The sequence below is a fragment of the Ornithodoros turicata genome, chromosome 4, assembly GCF_037126465.1.
Source record: "Ornithodoros turicata isolate Travis chromosome 4, ASM3712646v1, whole genome shotgun sequence".
Classification (NCBI taxonomy): Eukaryota; Metazoa; Arthropoda; class Arachnida; order Ixodida; family Argasidae; genus Ornithodoros; species Ornithodoros turicata.
Window position 1 is genome coordinate 38,552,535 of NC_088204.1, and position 23,957 is coordinate 38,576,491.

Genomic DNA, 23,957 nt, shown 5'->3' on the forward strand with positions numbered 1-23,957 from the left:
TCTTGTCTGCGATTTTCCCTGACTTGAGCTGCTTTTTGGCAAATTCCCTGACAATCACCTGACTTTTCCAAATGAATCAACATTTCTTCAAAATTCCTGGTTTTCCAGGTTGGTTGGTTGGTTGGTTCCTTGTCATACAATTGCTCCTTTGTGAGGGGTCATCAAAGATAAAAAGTGAGGAAGCCTATCAAAAGGTGTGCTGCTCCTGCATGACAAAGTGCCAGCACACATCTGCCAATGGTCACACTCTCATTCAACAATGTGGGTTCCAACAACTACACCAACCACCCTCTGGTCCAGACCTAGCTCCCTCTGATCATATTTTACTCAAATATTTACGAGCGTTCCCAAGTGGGAGGTGTTTGTGTCCAAGCGGAGGAACAATGAAAAAGTGAAGAAAGTTGCAAGGGCCTGGTTTGGCGCAGCAACCAGAGTATCTTTTTCTGTAATGTTTAGGTGGATAAGAGAAAAGTGGGAGAAGTTGTAGGAAAATAATTATTTGGATAGGTCATTTCTTTTCTATTTAGGTAGATAAATTATGAAGTAAACATTCTTTGTAGAAGCGTGTAACAGGATCAATAAATCCTCTCTGGCACTTGTCAAGCAAAGTCTGTGTCGTTCTGCGTCGTCCCACACGTCCGCTTCCTGTTTCCTATATTACCTGAGGCATAACTACCCATTCATTTCAGCAAGGTGTGCTTTTATATAGAATAGCTTGCAAACAATTTACTGGCATTATGTCTGGATGCCATCACTCTCATGTTCCCCCTCCACAGTCATCGTTAGGACAGTCACGTCATCACACCGAACCATGTTATCACAGATGATCACTAGGAAGAAACGTGAAAATTATTCGAAATTGTGCACATTATGTACACAGCCATTATTTCACTTAAGTTTGAGACCTTGAAGGATTCGCATACCCTCACTGAAAATGATTATAACCATAACACACTTATTGTCGTGGCATGGAGAAGGAGAGTGCGAGAGCAACGTCCCTGGCGCGCTTGATGCACCCCGACCGGCAGACATGAAAGGGCTCATGTCCAGGTATTGTGGGAAGGAGACAAGGGAAGAGATCTTCTTGTGGAAGCGTGTTGAATGCTCAAAACGTTTCAGGTGGAAGCTGCACACCACTGGTAGCTTCTTCATGGTCAGCTGCTTGGTAGATTCCTGGTAGCTTTGACATCGGCCACATCGGATCTTTGCCGAGCTTCCCAGGTGTTCTGGGCGGGTGAACCTGCAAGTACATTATGCCCATGTATTTGCGTCCTGCTAATGTGCTCTTGTTACAGACACTACTACTATTTTCAGGTGCTACACTCCAAAGTGCTAATTAACACTTTTCTGCCACCTCAAATACTTTAAGGAAATTTTAATGGCACATCAATTCTACTATCAGCATGAGGGTAACAGTTATATAGGTGAGCGTGAATAGCATTGACACTATTTGCATCCATAGAGCAGCACGGTTGTAGATGTCATCGTGGATCTTGCAAGATCCACGATGGCACGTGCAACCGTGCTGCTTGAACTAGGTGTATCTGCATCCACAAGGATATTGGAGGAGCCAGGAATATTCCTCAGGACAGTGCCGTTATTCAATAAAAGTCTAAGGATGTTGCGTGCTCGCTTGGATGTGACGACTTCAAGGTAAGTACCGGATGGTGGCAAAAATTCAAGATACCGCACAGGATCATTGGCAAAACCAACAGCTGGGAGTCTGTTTCTGCTGATACTGACCAGCATGTCACCTGTCACCACTTGTCAACATGGTTCCACCATCATTTGCCTGGGATTTTGCCAAATTACCAGCCAGGAGACACTTACAACGGCGACAAAACAGACTCGTTTTTCGAATGTTACGAATGATGACGCTGGCACTTAAAGGTGAGCACTGACAGGGCGGAAACCAAAGTAAGGCATGGTTCACCATTTTCTCTCGCCCAGATATGGGTGGCAGTGACAAGTGCATCCCACTTGTGATTGGAAAGAGTGTAAAGCCACAGCAGTTTTCTCCACCGTAACATCGGTTAGGCATCGCCGCATCGGGAACGTAACAACGGTAGTGGCGGAGTTCGGCAGCAGTAATGAGCTGACTTATGCTGATATAAACGCGTCAAAGTGACACTGTGAACATACAACATGACTCGAAGTGCGTCGCAACACATCTGCACATACTCCCTGTGCCAAAGCCCCCTTGTAGGAGAGCGTCTCCCTTTAGTTTGAACTCCGCTTTATTCGAACGTATATCCCAGCCCCCTCATTTAATTAACGAGTCCACTGTACAAAAATATATCAAAATTGGATACTCAAGCTTTGAAACACTCTCCTCAAAAAACCAAGGGACTTATGCAGAAACCTTCCTGGAGCAGAAAAGCAAAAATCTTTCTAGAGCATTTTAATACCAGGATCATCCACATCCGATTATCCTTTCTACCGATATAAAATAAAATATTAGGGTATGTAATGCGCTTCTTGATGGAAGTATTTTGCGCCTCCCTGTGGCACCATATCGGTGGTTAAAGGTGAGAAAAGACACAGCAGCGTAAATCCAACACCCTATCCTAGATCCCATTTCCTGCCAGGTTCCCTTCCCCCTGTTGAATCGGAAGCACTTGAAACACAACTTTTTCTGGGAGACTAGAAAAGGGAATGACAAAAGCAATAAAAGTTGCTGCTGTGTTTGAGATAATGAGTGTGTCATACTCTCTGTTCCCTGCTTCGGATTTTTCCAACCTGATTGGTATGCCTATGCACGCTTTACAGTAGACAAGCCTGCAGCTGTGTTGCATCAGCCTTGTTTGTTTTCTGTGCACAGTGGCCGCTAACATTTTGGTGAAGGGACCCTATTTATATGTTGCTGACGTTGTAAGCATAGGAGTCGTTAGCTGCAATAAATATGAAAATGAGCACTGTTTTTCTTATCAGTTGTTCCGGTGCCGGGGCCCAGGAAAGAGTTATCGGAAAAAATGACCCCGGGCAGAAATGTCCCCAGGAAACATGTCCTCTGAGGAATGTCCACTTGTGACATGCGTGGACCTGTAGACTTTGGACGTCAACTTTTTACTACAGTGTGAATATGTATACGGATTTTTCCAACACCTCAGCAAGTATTTGATTTTCGAATCAAACATGGAATTATGGAAATATCAGAATTTGATCTAATGAAATAAAATAGAACACAAAACCGACGCACAGGGACGAAGTTTGGAGCAGTGTTCTCTGTGCACCTGTTTTCATCGTCCCTAACTGAGTGTTTTACTTTCACGAACTATGCGCACCAGTACACTTTTTCTTAAAATAAATCTTTCATTTTTGTCATAATCGGCATATTGCGCAGAGAGATTCGGAAGCGTTGTCCTACTACCACCGGTTGTGTCCATATATGAAATAAAATAAATAAAGAAGAAAGCAAAAATTATGAACTTTTGATCGAATGCTGTGGGCATACGAGAGCAGATTCCAAACAGGTATAATAAATACAATGGAAGTAATAAAATAATCACCACGATGGAGTTCGCTCACAGCTGGACTAATGTGCCTGAAAATGTTTCGGAATCGTCGGTGCTACATCGCTGAGTGGTCGTTTTTTCTGTGTCCATGATAGGGTTGCGGGCATTCCACACATGGAGGTCTTAATCAGAGGTTCCAGGAGAGAGCAATAATTCTGGTAACCAATTTATGCTGGACGTGTGAGCCATTTGCCATTTCTTTTAGATGTCCATTTATTACTGTTCACTCATTTCCGCAACAAGGGCTATTTGCCAAACCACTGGCTTACTTTCAGTTGTGATGGGTCTGTGGGTATTATCTCAACACTGACAACGTAGAGTCAAGTCTGAACATTGAGGCAGTCAATGAACGAATGTTTATTCAAACGCCAAAGCGCGAGTGGGTGAGATCATCTGACCAGATCTCAACTTTATCGTTGTTACCCAACATTTTCGTTTGTGGTGAGCCAGTTTTCTTTCAGAATGTACTGCACCAGGGCGCAGACAATTGCTCACATTTTATTTGACTGTGACTGCCTGTACCTTCTTTAACATGTTTTTTTTTGGGGGGAGGGAGGGTGGGGCGTGCTTTTTTCTTTTCTCATATACTGCGGAACCATTTATTCCAGCACCCGTATGCCAGACATTAGGACAGGTTGAGTGACCTGGGATAATTGAACGACCATTCTGGAAGATATCATATATGTGCTCCTGTGTCATGGGACAAGCGTGGTCATTATACAGTTCTTGAAACACAACAGTACAGAAAGTTTCAGGCGAAGCAAAACTTTTTCATAATCTTACGAAAAGAACAAGCCCATTCCGTGGTCATTCACTAGGGTGTTCATCAGAGGTCTTCTGTCTCTTTGGCATTTCCACTTTCGGCCTTCTGATAGTTCGGCGTTATTTTTCGGTCATTTGGCTTCCTGGTTCGTTGAAATTGGGAGACATACGGCTTTTTAATTAACGTGGATGTTAATGTACAATAAAAGCTGCATGTCATTCAATGAGGAACATAAAAGCAGTTACATTTGCTGCACCACTTATATTATGCAGATTGAGTCTGTTTTTTCTGTTCCTCTCTCTCTTCTTTTAGTTTTACTTTTTACTAAGTACAAACAACGCGACAAGATTCCGAAGTGATTCCCGAAGGTTCTGCTAGCTTCTGCGTATTTCTGGTAGATAGACTGGAAACGCGGTACCCGCGTTCTGTTATAAAAGGAAGTATTACAGAGCAGTCAGCAAAATGGCACGTTACCTTCTGTATTTGTACAAATGAAATAAAATCAATATAAATTCTTTATACGATCCTGAGGCTCAGACTTCACTCTTGCTGCATGTGGCTGTTGTCAGATCTAGTCTGGTGTAGTACTCAACTCAACCTGGATGCTAATATTTTACTATTGCTGGTCAGACAAAGATTTTACGGTTGTTCTCTTGTACTTTCTATGTTGATGAACCGTATCTTCGGCAGAAGCGGAGTTATAAGTGCAATGAAACAATGAACGAGTCGGTGTACAGCTTTTATTGCACATAAACATCGACACAGAAAAGATGCAGGGGACAACTGTAAAACCCGTTCCTGACCAACAGTAGAAAAATACTAGCATCCCGCGAATGATATTGCTAGCAAACTAGTGCAGCGAATGACATCGCTTTTATGTTACTCACTGAATGGCGTGTAGATTTCATTCTCGCACACTCGCACGCACGCACACAAACAAACAAACAAACAAAAAGTATATCTCCCCATTTCAACAAATCAGGAGATTGAGTGATAACACTCGGTCGGCTGTGATGTGTTTCATCAGCTATCTGCAACAACGCCTTGTAGTTTTGGCTCTGCAGGCGCCTGCAGGACCATTTTTTCCGCCCGCACAGCCAGGGACGATTTTTTCCGGGACATCATTTCCTACACCCCACAGCTGTGACACTGTAGTCCGTCCGCCTGTTCTGCTCATACTGTACTTGTGTTTCTCTTCCATTTCCATTTTTATTCTCGTAGACGAGACATCGCAACGGCCTGATGTCTGGGTTCCTCGAGGCCTCTTCGGGCGCAACACGCGTGTGACCTTTTGCCTGTAAACACGGGACCCGAAAGATGGAACCTGCGGGGAAGACTTGCTCTTGGTCTCTGAATGCTCACTATTCTCGCCTCCCGTTCCCTCTTTGCTTTTGGTTCCCAACCTGTGCACATCTTATGTAATCCCAGTCCATGTAATAAAGCATCGCTTTTCATCTCTCTCTTTTTAACCATTTGAAGAGGTTTAACTGGCTGACAAGTCTCTTTATTCGCTACCTACGGAGTATTGTGATGAGGTTAGCATACGCCCATTTGGTCAAAGGCATTTGATCGAACGCTGCTTGGTCGAAAGTAGTTTGTTTGAAAGCAGTTTGATCGCCGCCGTTTGTTTGAAGGGAGTTCAAAGCTCCATGGAGTGTGTCCTTCGCACCTCTTTTTCTGTAACTTTTAACTCGAGCATACGCAGCAGGCAATCAGTGCTCCTCTGCTTTTTTATTTTTTTGCTTTGTTTTTCAGCCTAACAGGGAAGACCACTTGTTATTTGCAGATCTTTATCATTTAGAAACATCACAGCTGAATTCAACAGTGGGAAATAATCCGGAGAATCAGTAGGACATATACTGAAGGAAGTAGCCTCAGGTTGGGAGCAGTCGAGGGAGCCCCTCAATATTCCTAGCTGCGATGTCCCTGATCTAGACGTTCTCGAAATAAGGAAAATCAACGAGAATGCTCGATTGCTTCGTAAGATGATATGCCATGTTTAAAAGTCAGCCGTCACTATTTAAACACAAAAATCCATGAACTTTCTGTGCCTGTCCAAGTCATCCGGCACCCTTCCCATTTTGCTGGCGACATATTTAAAGGGAACCATCCGAAATGAGATAGCCATATGTGCGTGAAAGCCACTCGAAGCCTGTGAAATTTCGCCATCATACAATGAAAGATATTAAATTCGCAGCACATAAAACCTTGTTTAGAGTATTCATCTGCAGTCTGGGGTTCCTACACATGCACGCTATCTGAGAAAAAATAGAGAAAGTATGAAGATCTGCTGCCCGGCTTATCTTGTATAAGTTTCAAAGGACTTCTTTGGTTATATGTATGTTGCAAGAACTAAATTTAAATTCACTTGCACATAGGCAAGTAAATGAACTAAAATTGATATTTCTACTACACAATGGTCAGTTAATACAAACATTAATAATACACAGTTAAAATCTGTCCACGTTCCATGCGGATAAATCATTAAAAATGTCATTTATTCAGTTGATTTATTTATTTGTCAAAAATGTTTATTACCTGACATCAATTATTCTTTGACAAAGAGTTGGGGGATTAGGGGTGAAAGAGATGTATAACATGTTCAGTCACTATGTCTGTGTGGTGCCATCTCCACGCAAGAAAGTCGTGAATCGGAGATGGCTCGTCGGTGGTCTTAATGTGACAACAGTGGGAGCATTAAGCAGTGACTCTCTGACACCAAAAGGAGTGACTGTCTAACCCCACAAGAAGCCTCTGCTTGACACTCCAAATCCTCGCATGCATGGCGAAAATACACACTTCTGCTCACAGCTATATTTCCACTTCGGGATTTTGACAGACACTGCAGACACACGATTTTTAAAAGCTGAGCATCGAATAAATTGATGTTGTTAAACGCTCAGTTGCTGCGTTCTGCAATGTCGCTCACACCAGCGCTAACGTAGACGACCAGTGAAGGTAAGCTTCGCTGACATGGGCCGATCACACATACCTGTAGTGCAGCACAAAAGACATGGACGAAGACAAGGTCACTACCAACACAGCTGCAACTAAACAGCATTTACCAACTGTCCCACCTTTATCCTTTAATGAATCGATCAACTGATTCTTAATTGATTCTTTTGAGCATCGTTCATCGTTGCAAATACCTATGTGCAGGTCAAACAAGCATCCATGCGGCAACATACGTCTCGTCTGCTAGCTGGCAGAACTACGTCATTTCCCTCCCGCCCCTGTCTTTTTGGCTCCGTGACACTGCTTCTGAGATGTGTCAAATTTTGACTTGAGTTATGAGTACCAGAAGTGCACTTGGCTGTTCAGTAGATCGAGTCATGACTATTTTGACTCTTGACTCGCCACCTAAAGGGGCACTGAAATGCAAAAACAACTTACTCTTCAAGCGAAAGCCGTGTTCCAATTAGTATAATGTACGTAAAATTAGTTCACACAGCACTGTTTGGAAGAAAACGCAATGAAAACAGAGCCGTCTTTGGCAGCAATGAATGATATCCCCAGGAGGCAAAGATTGGCATCATCCAATGAGACAGCAGGGGAAGCACGCGAATACTTATCGTGGGCATGTGGATTTGGAACGGGTCTTATAGTAGTGTTCCAAATATGCGCGGCATGATGCGCACTGCTACATTTTTCAATACCGATTCACTGAATTGTAGCCCACAGCAGTTCTCGCGAATGTTCCACTGACAGCATTTATCTTCACGTCCTTCGGACAGCGACGCCAGTCCGTTTCGCAACGCGCACTATGTTTTTCGACGGGACTGCTCCATGGCGTGGCACGCGCAGTATAAACTAAAAACACAGATGCATGACCTGAAATGACGTTCACTGCTTCGCGCCGAAGCAAGAAAGAGTCCAGCATAATTTCGATTGTAGCTCCGTAACGGAATCAAAGTTTTGAATTATGATAACAAGTACGAAATTAACAGAGCATGTAACATAATTTGAAGTGAACTTATATTTGCATTTTAGTGTCCCTTTAACGTGCCCAGTGTACTTCAGTAGAGTTTGTTGTTGGGCTTCGTTCGAACATAGTATCAGTAAAGTAGTTAGTGCAAAACACTAAAGAATGACTACACTGACTAATGAGAGACTAAAGGGAGAGGACATTGAAGAAAAGACTGGGTCCCAAATAGACTGAAGGAAAACAGCAAAGGACCGCACTAGGCAAGAAGTTGTGCAAGAAGTTCGAGCAAATCGATAAGTAAGAGCAAATAAAATCCCATGGTCTTCTCAGCTCCTTGAAAACTTGCAAGCCTATGTCACCTCATAAACAAGGAAGAAAGAGGACAACACAGCAGTGGAAAGAAGCACACCAGATAGTATGTGAATTGTGTGGTGGGTGTGGTATATGTCATTCCACTCACCAGGTCTATATAGGACAAACGGAACGCTGCATTAATAAATGACTTAGGGAGCACGAACTACATACGATAAACAAGGCTGATGAACACATGCCAGCACATAGCAAGGTGTGCACATAGCAAGGTGTGTGGTTCAAGGGCACTGAGATAGTTTGTAAAAATAGGGATAAAACGGCAACAGAAATAGTAGAAGCATACCATACCATACCAAAAGACTCGATAAACAATGTGTGAGCCAAGAATCTTGTTTCTGCATGGCAATGAAGCGAATTTTCTTAAAAAGATGAGTCACCATGACAACAACCTTTTTGTTGTTAACCAGATCCAGTCTCGATCTAGATTGTGTTCTGGCTTATCACTGTCTCCCACTTTTTCCTGGCAAAGGCCAAATAAAGACAGTTGCCACCATTATGCGAGCACGTAGGAGAATCAAGAAAAAGCAGTGGAAGCTAAATATGCAATTATGAACGCACCATGCTTCCAACACTAGAGAGGACAATCCAAGTGAAACTGATTGACCTGCACCTGGTGCATCCGGCACCATAAGTACGGTGATGACATCACTGTTGAATAGAACTTGTGTGATAATTCTTGGCAAATGACGTATAATAGAGGATGCATTTTGCGGAACGGTCTGGGCGATTTTGTTCTTGATACGTATGATTTGACAAATCTTATCTATCTAAATACCTAAAACATGATCATTTACGACTTAGCTATATAGAAGTTTGACTGCATTGTCTATGGTTACGTATTTCGATAACCCCCACTCTTCTTTAAGTGAAAGGAGGTCCACTTCGTGCCCTTTAGAAAGTCCTTGCACACCTCACCATTCATAAAGCATCACCTAGAACACATAGCTGCTGCAAGCATTTGAAGGATGACGATGTGCAGTCAGTCAATGTGATAAGGAAATAAGGCAACAAATCAAGAAGAGGGAAGATGCCAGTGGGGCCCCTTGAACTCGTAACGAGAAGGGAAATTAAGGTCCAACAGGTGCCTGCATGAAGGTACCAAAGTTGTCCATTCACAGAAACAGGTTGGAGTCACATTATACTTAAATGCCAGACAACGCCTTGAGGTTCCCTTGATCGTGTATTCATTATGGCTGTGCAAATATGTAGTAAAAATGTTGAATACGAATATTGCAAATATTTGACTTTGAATATCGAATCGAACAATGATTTCAAGCAACCCATTTTCTGCAATGTGCACATACAACCACATTTTGAAAACCACAGAAATATGTAGGGACGTCAACTATGAAAGGATGAAGAAAAGGTTGCCACACCCATATGACACAGTTTACACTGCTACAACTTCAGGTGTGCCCCACTCAAGGGCAGACTGTGTATGTCGTGCAGTGTGACTCTTCTGCTTGTCATTGTAGTGCAGAAAAAGCAGAATTCACCGTAAGAGAATGGCACAGGCTCATGCTCTTCACATTATGGACTGAGTCTAAGTCCTGTACAACATGCTTAGTGCTGAACAACATCTTGAGCTCGATGGTGGATGAAAGAAGGTCGCAGGTCAGACTCAAAAGGCTATGGCTTGCTCGCGGCGTCTGCACATCGCCCGTGATGACATTGCACTGATCCCGTCGGGCTTAGAACAGACGCAGCACAACATTTCTCGAAGATGACATCCTTGTTGGCTAATTGCAACGAGGCACCGTTCACATGTTCACCATTCGCACGTTCACAACTACCGCGTTTAAGGAACCTGCTCGATATACCGCGGCGTAGTGCAATATGGTTGTGCAACGGATACATGGTACTTTGTTGGTAAAGTTTGAGAGTTTGATGGCAAGCATTACACTTTGCTGTCACCAGTAGTGATTTCCTTGCACCACCCCTTTTGCCTCTGCCTTCTCTAACTGGCAGTCTGGATGTTTACATGCAGCCCTCGGTGGGCATGTCGCTGGACTGTCCTCACACTGATTCCTTGTTCAGATGCAGCATTCCAATATCCCAACCAGACTAGGAGGGGCAGAGCGCAACACAAACTCACACAAAAGAATGGCGAAATGAAACAAGATATTAAAAGCTTTCGAAGCATCCCATTCCAAAAACCAGAGGAGTGATCATAGGGGCACTCATCCTAAACTTGAGGAAGCCCTAGTAATACGGCTAAATGGAGCCGTCAATAAGAAGACGCCAGTCTCTGGCGACATACTCAAGCAGAAGGCAGAACCTCTCGCACTCCGCTTGGACATCAGAGGTTTAATATTCTCTGATTGGTGGATGTGAGGGTTTAAGAAAAGACACTGTCTTTCATTTAAGAAAGTTTGTAGTGAAAGTGGTGCAGTGGTGCAGTGCCACCTACAATGAGGATCGCCCTGCAGACCTGCTATCTTCGTACGACGCAAAAGACATTTTTAACTGAGACGAAACTGGACTTTTTTACAAACTGCTGCACGACCGCACTCTTAGTTTTAGTGGACGATCGTGCACTAACGGTAAGCACAGTAAAGACTGTGCTCGTGGGGGCAAACGTGTCAGGATCGGAAATATTTCCTCCCCTGGTCATCGGGAAAACAAAAGCCATTAACACCTTCAGGGGCGTAAAGTCCCTGCCGGTGTGGTACCAGGCAAATAAAAAGGCCTGGGTCACACAGGCTATATTTGATGATTATATCCGAAAGCTGGACAGAAAGTTCATGCACGAGAGGAGAAGTGTTATCATGTTCGTCGATAACTGTGCAGCACATGGCGCAGTACAGAACCTCCAGGCGATACGTTTAGAGTTCTTGCCTCCAAATACAACAAGTGTCCTGCAGCCCATGGACCAAGGTACTGGGAATGCACGTCCATTTACCTTTGCACAGATTGCTTCCCAAAATTCCTAATAATTGTAAAAGGCTTCAAATTCACACAGAATAGTTGCTTATCTGAAGTCACGTAAAATGGTTGACAAGTGTCCTAGGACATACACGAGGACAAGTGGAGTGATATTTATGTAGAAACTGTTGAGCACAGGTCCCAAAGCAAGTCGACAGTGCCATGTCAACGGTGCACATTTTCACGGTTATGTTAAAAGGGAATAAGAATATCTTAAAAGAAAATACCTCTCCAGGCAGTCAAGCAAGGATGTGGGCTCAGTGTCATCAGATTCACCTTCTGGAGTTGAGAGAAAAATAAATGTTTTAAGGTTTCTTATCATAGTAACAATATACAGCGAAACAGTATATAACTAACCAAATATTTTAATATATGCACACTTGCATCTTTCTGAGCCAGAAACACTATTATAAGAAATTTGTAGAGACTATCATGCAGGAAAAATACTGAATACTGAATCGAATATCCAACAGTTGTGCAAAGTGCCTTTCGCACTAAAACATTGCTATTTCTCATCTTATCTTTCTTAAGCTCTTATCCAACGTACAGTTCATTCAACATACTTTCTCTCCGCCTGTTTAAGCAATCCCATAAAGACAAAAAGCTGTCAGTCTTTAATAAGCCAACTCACCTGGTACTGCTACTTGCTGTAAGCACGAGTTTGGCCCTAAGTCGAGAGATATATCCCAGAAAGGGTCAATTGTGGTAGATACACCCCTGAAACACATAACATATGATTTTTTTGACTTGTATTTAGGATGCTAGAACTGTAGAGCAGAGACATCCTCTGAAGACTTTGTGCCTATCGTTGAAAATATCGTTCAGTGAACAGAGGCTCCGCCTGGCTATGATTAAATCCTGAAATTTTAGGGTTTAACCCCTCTATTCCCCTAATTTACACCCCGAATTGAAGGCTGCCTCTTTGGGGTCAAACTAGATTTTTTCCCCCAGCAAATTGACCTCTCTGGAACACCTGTAGGAGTGCACACTAGCTTCTTTGGCAGCAAATACAATTACGTCACCGTTTGTACGAAAGCAGTACAGTTTGTGTGAGTAATAGGGTCAGACTTCTCCCAAAATTTAGCATATTGGAAGTTTTCGCACCCGAATTCGCATGAAGTGAGAGCACGTGTTGATTTCCCCTATTTTTACCCCCCCAAATTGAGGAAAAAATACTTCAGGCTCTAGCTATGCCCAGCGTCTGGGTGAAGTTGTCGCTCCAAGGGAAACACTCACTCGTAAGCGCCCTGCCTCACCTGCTGAGAAGGGTTCATGTCGGAATCAAGTGCAGTTTGTAGAAGGTAATGCCATGCTTCCAGCTGCACTTGTTAATAACAGAAGCACTGCAATGGGGTTGAGCAGTGGACTGCTGTATATGTTTGGCGAGATCAAGATTTGAATCTGAACTTACACTATACAGTTGCCGACCGATTTTCGGACCCCGGATTTTTCGGACGTGCTCAATTATTCGAACTTGTTCGCGGAACGGCCGCAGGTCCCAGAGAGTTAATGTACAAGAACGTCTAAAATTTCGGATGTCGCGCAGCCGCGTCGCTCGATATTTCGGACTCTATTTGCCCAAACAGCAAATTTCTCTCTTGGGGTGACGACAGCAGAGGAAGGTGAAGAAAACAACCAGCGTCCAGAATAGCAATGATATGCAGGAAATCCAGCAGTGAAGCCTTCTTTATATTCACAAGCTTTCATGTATAGTCTACATTTCTTCAGGTGTCCTGAAGAAATGTAGACTACTGCATGAAAGCTTGTGAATATTAAAGAAGGCTTCACTGTTCGATTTCCTGCATATCTTGGGGTGACGGAAAATAGTGATATCATCTGGAATTCGTATGAAACGAAATCAACCAACTAAAATATTCAGGCAAAAAAAAAATAGGCAATGATTGTTCATTTTTGATTCCTCTGAGTAGAAGAGGTCTGTCGTAACGCTTTTGTGTCTTCATTTTTGGCCACCGGCTTTATTCAAAAGGCCCAGCACGTGCTGTCCGCCCGCGGGTCGCGCGACAGCGCTGTAAAGCGAGCTTCACCTAAAACACTTATGCGTTAGGTGAAGCCGACTTGCAGACTTGCAAGTTTTTTTTTTTCATCTACTTTTTTTTTCATCCTACTAGTGCTTAGTAAAGTTTATTTTGAAGCGAAATTCGTTTTTTCGGACTGCTCGATTATCAGGACTCCTGCGCGATCCCCGAAGAGTCCGAAAAATCGGACGGCGACTGTATTTTGAATTGGGAAGTCCGTTTCGTGAACACGGAGTGGGCAAGCCAAAGTTTCCAATGTGAAACAGTTTGATTTACTAAGCAATAAGTCCGAACTGAATAATAATAATTGGGGGTTTACGTCACGAGACAACTGAGCATTCCTAATTGAGATGCCAGTTTTATTAACTGCAGCATAATTTTTGCGACAACATCGGTACTCTGCCTTCATCCTTTGATTTTTCATGCTTGTGCAACAAGGCAGAGTAGTACGTTGCAAAAATTTGATTGCTTGATTGCCTGATTTGATTGCTACAACTGTCACAAATTCTACTATCGCAACAGTGATGGTAAAGTTCACATTCCATGCAGAAGGTTGGGCTTGTGCTTTGTGATCTTCCGGTGCCTCGATGACTTCATAATAACGAATGCACAAGCAGAGTAAACTTCCATCAAATCAATCCTGATGGTAGTACAAAGTCTGACCAAATTATACGAAAGCTGAATTAATTTTTTTTTAAATCCCGTGTTAGCGCCGCGAAGCAGCTGTGGCTATGAGCGGCGTACAGATGTGGACAGATGGAGGGAGGACAGCAGGAAGGAAAGTGGGACAGGGGGGTTAGTATGCGTCCTGGGCCGGCTTTAGGAGGAACTGTGCCTACATTCGTTTGGAATGTCTTCGGAAAAACCCAGGGAGAACCTCAGACAGCACAGACGGTGACAGGATTCGAACCAGTGTCACCTCCCAGTCTCCGCGCGGAAAGTGATCATCCTCACCACTATGCCACGGAAGCTGGTGGCTGAATTAAAGAATAGGCAAAAAAAAATGAATGAAGTCAATGCTGCTTTAAAAAGCAAAAATCTGTAATCCTCTGCTGTGGTTTGCGCTTCAAACACACATCTGAAAACATGCTACATAGAGCATTGATATGATGGAACACCTCTTCAGTGTTATCTTCATACGACAAATGGGAGTTACAGGCTGTTGATTCTGCCTTCAACGTCTTGGTCACTCATGCTGTGCACTATCGGCAAAATAGTCTTCACCATCTTCCATGTGGCAGCATACATTGTTCACCTTTGCTCACATTATATCAACATCCATAAGTTACCCACACGCTTCAATGTTGTTGTGCACTTCCATGAAGTCATCGAACCTGAGGTGTCCTTTCTCAGCATCTTCGGGAATGTCTACCTTGATGCCAATCGACAGTGTCTTGTACCTACCACGCGTTGCCATAGCTAGCCAGAGTGGCTGGCTCAATCCACAAAGCTGAAAGTACAGACAGATTCCGCACGAAGGACTGGGGAACAGTGAAACAAAAACCAGAGAAAAACGAGAAAGAAGATGTTTCCTCCTTTTCCGGAACGATTACCACGATCAAATGAATTTTATCGGTACTGCTCCGTAGCCACCAGCCACTGGGGCTTTAGGGCCAACTTTTCTGTTGCTATGTGTGGTCGTAGCCTCCTATACACTACATACCTGCAAAACGTGACAAAATAGGCCGTTCATGGGGGCGCCACTTTCCTAGCAGTGTTTCCTAGCAGTTAGCAGTGGCAACCTTCGCCTGCCCAGTAAGTGTACGCTGCCGTATGCTCAGTGCATACGCTGCTCTGAAGCGCAGTAAAGAGATAAATGTCCTGGATGGGTATGCACTGCTCAAGCCTCTGTCATCGCTCGATAAGCCAGTGGTTATCGAAAAATGTCACACCAATTAGCGTTGATCCAGTCTCTTTAGGGTGTCATGTCATGTCTCCGACAGTTAGACACCACCGATTGTAAACTACGCTCTGTATGTAGGAGGACAGCGTCATGACCGATACTGCTGATATCGCATCGAGGTAACTATCACCAACCTAGGAGACTAGCGCCACTATTGTGGCCGACTGGCGCCTGTGTATTTCAGAATCATTGGTCAGGCATGTAGTATATAGGAGGCTATGGTGTGGTGCAATGTAGGTGCTTCGGACACATTGGTCTAATTTCAATGTGGACTGCTTTCATGTTCCAAATAACCAGCTTTCTATCAACAGAAACATTAGGGCGTTAGGCAGTACCATCAAACTGAATGAAATTAAGTGAAAAAAAAAAGAATTATCGAAAGTCATATTAACAGAAGTCTGCTGTATAACCTTTTAATGCTGTGTTGCCTGATCAGTCCTTTCATTGCTGGTACACTATGGTACACAAAAGTAGTAACACGAGAGAAATCAAAATTTTCTTTTAATGCGCGCAACTGCAGCAAACTTATTATAGCAGAAAGTGCAATGTCGCAATATTACTGTTGTTAAGTTGCGGTACTTCCGTAAAACTCACTATTGGCGAGTTTTAGCCAATAGGAAACACTCTTTGAAAATGATGCAATAAAAGAAGTCAAATCCAAGCTCAGGAACGTAATGTCAGCAACTTCAATGAAGGAGCGCTGGACGCGCACGAAAAACAAAATGATGAAGACACATTATCGGCGTCGTTTTCAAGTTATGCCATGGTAATAAAACTGATACCTCAGTCGAAAGTTATTGCTCGGTAAATGAAGCAACTTCACAATCAAACCTTCGGCTTGCCCGGTCCTAATTCATGAAAATAATGTTTCAATTGAGAATTATCCATGAGTAGCGAGTAGTAGATTGGAAGGTTTTCATGGTAGCGAATTCAAAACCACGATAAGCTGATTGCCTTGCTAATCTTTGATTTGACGGCCCTTGTTATTACGTCGTTCTCGTTAAGTGCTTCCAATCTGTGCTCCTGCTGTCTGGGAACACAGCCTGAACCACCGTGCTGCCTCTAGCAAACTGCACTTCATTCCAGTGTGAGCCCCCTGAGTGGTGAGCAAGGCACCTCGAAGCGAGCATTTCCCTTGGAGCCGTAACATCATGCTGATCCTAGGATACCCATCGTAGCTGGTTGGAGTCCCCATGTCGAGCAATACAGTCAAACTCCTTTACAACGAAACTCAGGGGACAGCAAAAAAAATTTGCAGTAAAGGTATTTTCGTTAAAAAGGATGTCCATTATTGGACCTATAGGGCTCTAGCGGGACCGCAAAAAAATTAGCTGTAGTGGTATTTTTGTTAAAAAGGTGTTCGCTATAAAGGAGTTTGCTGTATTCAAGAGATGAGCCGATTTTGTGACATCATAGCAGAGAAGCTTAAAGGGCACTAAACCGATATAAGAGCAATGATGCAGAGGTGGGCAAAACTGCTCACGGTCTTTGTCCTCACCTCAATTTTCCTGGACGGAGCTTTGTCCTCACCTCACCTCAACTACTTTTCGGAGAAGTTCCCTCACCTCACCTCAAAAAAAATTCAGATAATTTTCCTCGCCTGCCCTCACCTCAAATAATTTTTCAGAAAATTTTCCTCGCCCTCACCTCACCTCAAAACATTATGAGAAAAATTTCCTAACCTCACCTCAAAACCTTTTCAGAGAATTTCCCTCACCTCACCTCACCTCAGCCTTGCATAAACATTTTTCCCTCACCTCACCTCAAATTCCGTGAGGTGAGGGGGTTCAAGGCACCCTCACCTCACTTGCAGTGAGGAGGGTGTCCCTCCCTGCTCAAGGTCGACGCTTCTCACTTTTTTAAATGATGAAAGTACGCAGCGTTAAGCAAGTATCGAGACTAAAGCATCAGGTCCCGACTCTCTGCTTCAGCGGTAGATTGTGACTGTAGGTGTTTGCGGCGCAAGCGCAACAGAGGCCAGAAAGCGCCACAACTGCGGTGAGTACCTGATGAATGGCAATGATAGCTAAAATTATTTACGGATCATGTCCTTATATCATGGCCGCTCGCCATCAGCTAGTGGGATGGCAGGTGCATTGCTAATTGTCTCGTTCACCGCCTTCGCATGGCATCTGCTAGGTTGAGCGCTACAGTGGTGGTCGAATGGAAGCGCAGCTTTGTGAATCATAATCGTATGAGTGTCACGTCATCAGTGCACCCAATGTCGTGCCCATATTGCCCACTACTTTTTGTGGGATGTGCAGCCAGAGTCTAGACCCATCGTCAGGACTCAGGACCAGCCAATAAGCAGCGATTATTGATAGTGAAGTGCAACGACTCGCGTCGTCCGGTTTACAACAGTCACTGAAAAAACAAATACTATTTAGGTACAGTGTCACCCCTGCTTTCACTCTGCGCTGTTTTTTAGACAAAGTACGACCATCAGTTTAGTGCCCTTTTAAGTACGGACGTATGCCATCAGTGGCACGCCTGCTTCTATCTCATTCTATCTATAGGGAACACATTCTCACTTGCAGGACTGGCAGACCACATCAGACTGTAGCCCTCCGGTGAATATTTGGTCAATAATGCAATTGCAGTGATGAGGGTTACTGTTTGACAACCCATTTGTGCCTGAAAAAAAGAAGAACCAATAATTTTATCGCTCATTTTCGTAGATGCAACCAATAGTTGTAGATACAACCGTACAAGTACAGTAGATGCAACCAATGTTGTAGTGTCAGCAGTCTAAGGGGTGACAATCTACCAGATAAGTTGTTTACACACAGTTGTTGCAAACTAGTTGTAGTTAAGGTTCAGAGGGGTAAAGCGTGAACCGCATGGCCCGAAAAGCGTCCAAATTCTTTCCGAACCGAATTCGGGACCAAACTTTTTTCAGAGGGGTAGTTTCATTTTAAATCGAACAATGTGTGAAAGTCGTATTTTTTAATTCGCAGAGAAAAAATATATGTTAGATGACAGCTCAAACGACGCAAATCGCGCCACGTGCGACGCTCGTGCGTGGAGTAGTTTCCGCGTGGGAGAGGAGGAAAGTCTGAGGCTGCTTGAGCGCGCTTTCTTCTGGACCGACTTTGACGGGATCTAGCACGGCTGATTTTATGCCTAGGAACTGGAGGTTTTTTGTGATTATAGGCTGCACCATAGATACTGTCGACAGCCACCCGCAGAACTCTAAGGGCCACAGATTTTCTGTTAAAAAATGCCAAACTTGGCATAAACGTTCAAAAAGGCCAAACTTTGTTACCAATTTGCTTCATGACAGAACGTCTGAGGACATCAAGCTTAGTGCCATTCGATATGACGTTGAAAGAGCTTTCGTGCTGTATAAAGTTCATTTTTCTCAGTTCAGTGCTTTCCGTGTTATTAGCTTGAGAATCGCACATGGTAGGCGAAAATTACCAATGTTGCATCTCAATTTTCTCAAAAATGCCATCTTCGATTTCCTTGGTTATTTTTGAAAAGGTGGCGTCATGTCTCTACTTTAGACTCCAAGTGAGACAATCTTTTATTTTTTCTTGAGAGACGCGCAGCGATTTTTTTGGTCAGACATGGTCCGCGAGACTGCAGCCTAGCGCGCCCCATCCACGAGGACGCGACCTTCAACCTCTTCTTTGCTACAGGTCTCCCGCTGACGGAGTAATCAATGACCACACTGCATGAGCTTGCTGTAGTATACCCAGAGCATTACTTTACGTTTACCCAATGGTCTCCCAGTTCCGTCAGGCTCATTCAAACCGTGGGAGAGTACATGAGTTGCATGTGCGCCCTTGACGAGAAGCCCCAGTCCGCGAACATACCGACAAAGTAGTGAGAAGAAACGAAGCGCTTCGTAAAGATCTTTATCCAGTGGTAACATCGTAGGTTTTGTTTCAGGTGGCCGCCAGTCCCGCAGGCAGTGTGAAAGTCACATCCTTTTCATTGGTAAAAGAACGTTGTGAAAGTTTCGAAAAACGTAAAATGTGCCAATTGCGAGACCCCTGCAGATCATGGCTGCCACCATTGGATTAGCATCAGCCGAAAGCTTTACAGGACCTTTCACATGATATAAAGTGACTGGGTTCAAGCGCATCTTTCGTCCGCCTAGTATCGCAAAACCACGAGTGGTACGCGAAAATTTTGCATGTTCGATCTTAATTGTTTCTAAAACCCCAGAATATTTTTCACGATTTATTCCACAAGGGCAGAATTATGCCTGTACTTTGCCCTGCTGGTAAGGTAGGTACCTTTTCTCTTTTTGATTGAGACTCTGGGCTACTTTTCCGTGGAGCGATTTTTCCACACAAAGGCGCTCCTCGTATGTCTACGAGCGCGCTTTGCTTCTTAGCCTTTGCTTTGTAATTTATTGCCCAGATGTTGCATTCTGTACTTATTTTGCACTTATGGTACGTATGTTGATTTTTTCTTTTGGAGACGCAGGGCAATACTTTCGTGGGCTCCTTGAACTTGCTATTACGCACTTTCATGGGAGTCGCACGCACGACTTGTGCGTATACGCACGTGCGTATATTCACTATTCTCCCGCACATGTGCTTGAGGCAATGCACATACGCACGCTATGAGGCTGTCGTGCGAGTTAATATTAGGAAGGCCGAACTACGGCCACAGGGGACAGAAAGTTACAACACGTGAGAATACACATTTGTGGCCGCCTCTTAGCTTGGGCGCAATAAGTGATAGTTCCGAAGCTGTGCATCCTACCTTCAATTAGTTTTATGCCCCGTAGCGTTATTTCGGAACCACGACGAGTACTATATACAAAGCCCGTAAGACCCCTGTGATGACAGTATGTTGCTGCTCTCAAGTATAACACGCTCGCCCTCCACGAGCTGTGTCAGTGCCACCGTGGGAATCAAAATTTCCGACAGAACAACGCACAACTAAAATCCCTCGTTTCCGGTAGCCGTAGGTACCTTAAACCCTCGGTGTGGTCTTCAGTAATCCTTTTAGCATCCATGCGCTTGAACCCAGTCACTTCATATCACGTGAAAGGTCATATCTAAACATATCGGATGATGCAAATCCAATGGTTGCATCCATCATCTGCAGGGGTCTCGCAATGGGCACATTTTACGTTTTGCGAAACTTCCACAACGTTCTTTTACCAATGAAAAGGATGTGACTTCCACACTGCCTGGGGGACCGGTGGCAACCTGAAACAAAAGCTACGATGTTACCACTGGATAAATATCTTTACGAAGCGCTTTGTTTCTTCTCACTACTTTGTCGGTATGTTCGAGGACTGGGGCTTCTCGTCATGGGCGCGCAGGCAACTCATGTACTCTCCCACGGTTTGAATGAGCCTGGGGGAACTGGGAGACCATTGGGTAAACGTAAAGTGATGCTCTGGGGACGCTACAACAAGCTCACGCAGTGTGGTCATTCATTTCTCCGTCAGCGGGAGACCTGTAGCAAAGAAGAGGTTGAAGGTCGCGTGCTGTAGATGGGCCCTGCCTCGTGGACCCTGCCAGACAAAAAAAAAATCGCTGCGCGTCCTCGGGTAAAAATAAAAGATTGTCTCACTTGGCGTCTAAAGTAGAGGCATGACGCCACCTTTTCAAAAATAATCAAGGATATCGAAGATGGCATTTTTGAGAAAATTGAGATGCAACATTGTCAATTTTCGCCTACCATGCGCGATTCTCAAGCTAATACCACAGAAAGCATTGAACTGACAAAAATGAACTTTATACAGCACGAAAGGTCTTTTAACGTCCTATCGAATGACGCTAAGCTCGATGTCCTCAGACGTTCCGTCATGAAGCAAATTGGTAACAAAGTTTGGCCTTTTTGAACGTTTACGCCAAGTTTGGCATTTTTTAACAGAAAATCTGTGGCCCTCAGAGTTCTGTCGGTGGCTGTCGACAGTGTCTATGGTGCAGCCTATAATCACAAAAAACCTCCAGTTCCTAGGCATAAAATCAGCGGTGCTAGATCCCGTCAAAGTCGGCCCAGAAGAAAGCGCACTCAAGCAGCCTCAGACTTTCCTCCTCTTCCTCGCGGAAACTACCCCACGCACGAGCTTCGCACGTGGTGCGATTTGCTTCGTTTGAGCTATCCTCTAACATATATTTTTTCTGGGCGAATAAAAAAATACGACTTTCATCCGTTGTTCGATTTAAAATGAAACTACCCAGAGACAGAATGCTGGGCCGAATTCAGCCCGATCTCGGCAAGCCAGATTTATCCTCCGAAATGGGAAGTGACGCCAACCGAAATAGTAGAAGCATCCAATGGCTATTCAGCCGGAAGGAGAACCATAGCACCGATGACAGAGCAATCGGGTCGACTGTTGCCGTGTGTGGTACTTCTACCCCTATGAATACAGGATAATATCATTGAGCTGGATGGTTGAAAGGCGATGTTTGTCAAGGCCAGAAGTCTTTGGCCGAAATTCGGGGTGCATTTCAGTAGCATGCGTTTATGCACAGAAAAAAAGTTTGGTCCTGATTTCAGTTTGGACAATTTTCGGACAGTTTGTCATGCCATGTGGTTCAGCCTTTAGACGGAACACTTTTACAAAGTTTGTTAAAATAATAAATATTCAATGGAGGTTTTATCAGTTTTGCACATGCACGACTTTCACATGGGCATTTTCTAGTTTTGACAAATTTCAGCTACCAGCATAAACCGGCACCCGAATACCTGTTTATAACACATAGAATAGCCCATATTCCTGCCAACATTCATGTTCCAACCACTACAACTATGGAGAAGTGCACACCAGCTACAAACAGTGACATAATCCGTTACCAGTCAGGGCAGCCATTCATTATCATGCTGGTCATCAAGACCTCTGCTACCATTCAGATAGCATAGGACAGTTCCCCAGACTCAACTAGCCTTACTCCAATCACCTGCTACATGTGACCATTTCCAAGAAAGTTGTCACACAGAGGGAAGTGCACTTCTTTACCCTATATGTTGCTATAAACCACACTGCTCTTAATTGCTCATTATATTATACAGTAAGTTCAGTAAGTAAAGTATATTATTATAGTTTGTAAGGCTTGAAGGTAATTACATTGTGGTTAGCTGCTCTAATAATACATGGAACAGGACATGTGCCATATAAAGAAAAAAGAAAGAAAAAAAAAGATGAAAATAAGAGCATTATAGAAAACACTGCCACACCTGTTTCATTGCCAACTTATCGGACTGATCGCATAAGCTAATCCAACTCAAATATCTAATCCCTATTCATATCCAGTGATAATAGCTGTATGAATCCAAAACCAGTGAGGACAGGACCTCGAGCCGGTCATGTATTGTGGAGTGTCAGGCCCTAATTATAACCCACAGACAAGTGATAGTGCTGGCCTCCTCAGTCGGCCCGCGGGTGTGAATTCGTGCTCTTCCTCAGTCACTCAGTAGTTGTAATGGCCTCGGAGGCAGTCCTCAAATGGTTTATTAAGGCACACGTCAAGTGGCTGAAGCCGAGACGTCATGCCCCCGGGAATAACAACAAGTTCTGTGCTCTTGTCTCGCAACAGCCTCTTAACTGCCGGTGTCAGATGCCCGTGGAACGCATCGAAGACCAGCATACCCAGCAAAAGTGCGCCAGGCCACTTCAGCCACACACATTTAATCCAGTCTAGCACGAGGGACTCATCCATCCAACCCTTGGGATAAGCACATACAACAACGTTCCTCTGAAACTTCTCCTTAGGCATGGTCTTTCATTTCAGAATTACAAATGGTGGAAGTTTGCGTCCATCACCTGTGCAGAATAACATCACAGTCAATCCTGTCTTTGCATTACCGGACGGGACGATGCACACTTCTTTGCTGCCTTTTTCGCAAATAGTAGTTGCACATGGCATATCTATAAACACTAGCATTTTATCCACATCCCGATGTGGCTGAGCGGGTAGTTGTATGCCGTCCTCACATTCATCACATGCCTTCGGAAGTCAATCAGGTTTTGTTCATAACATAGAGGAAGCTTCTCGAAGATGCTCGTCCAGCGTCTGGGACAGAAGCCTGCCCGTTACATGAAACGCAGGTGCCACCTGTTACTCCCCTTGAAAGAAGCTCCGCTGCCGTCTGTTGTGACACCTTCATTTTTAGCAAGCTGTATCGCTTTCAGACCCAGACCCAGACTGCTTGTGCAGTTACACGTCGTTTGATTCGCCGTGCAGTTACATGCCCAAAGGGGTTTGATGTACACGATGAGCTGCTCCTCAATCGTCGCGTAATGTCCACTCTTTGGCTCACGACGATGCCAAACATGAATGCCGGCCTCGTTCACCCTCAACTTTTGTGCTCAGTCCCTCAGCGTCAGGTCCCTTTCGTCGTTGGTGTTTTCGTCCCAAAGTTCCCAGGTCGTTGCCCCTCAGCCATGTTACCGGAAGCCTCCGCTACCAGTATAACTTGCAGTTTAAATTTAGTGGTGTACAAGGCCTGCCGTGAAGGCATGCTCGTGTGAACGTGATCACTTTCGGTTAGCTCGGCGGGAAAGACAGATCACGTGGGTGCGTGCACACAGCCAGGAGAGTCA

At 44.2% G+C, this 23,957-nt stretch overlaps 1 protein-coding gene across 1 annotated transcript in view; it reads right to left on the reverse strand.

Moving 5' to 3' along the window:
- Positions 1-23,957, reverse strand: part of LOC135391447 (ubiquitin carboxyl-terminal hydrolase 22-like) — a 49,214-nt gene that overhangs the window by 15,088 nt on the left and 10,169 nt on the right. The window contains 4 exon segments of the mRNA XM_064621702.1: positions 956-1,240; positions 11,728-11,779; positions 12,132-12,217; positions 17,971-18,073. Coding sequence (XP_064477772.1) covers positions 956-1,240; positions 11,728-11,779; positions 12,132-12,217; positions 17,971-18,073 — 526 coding nt within the window.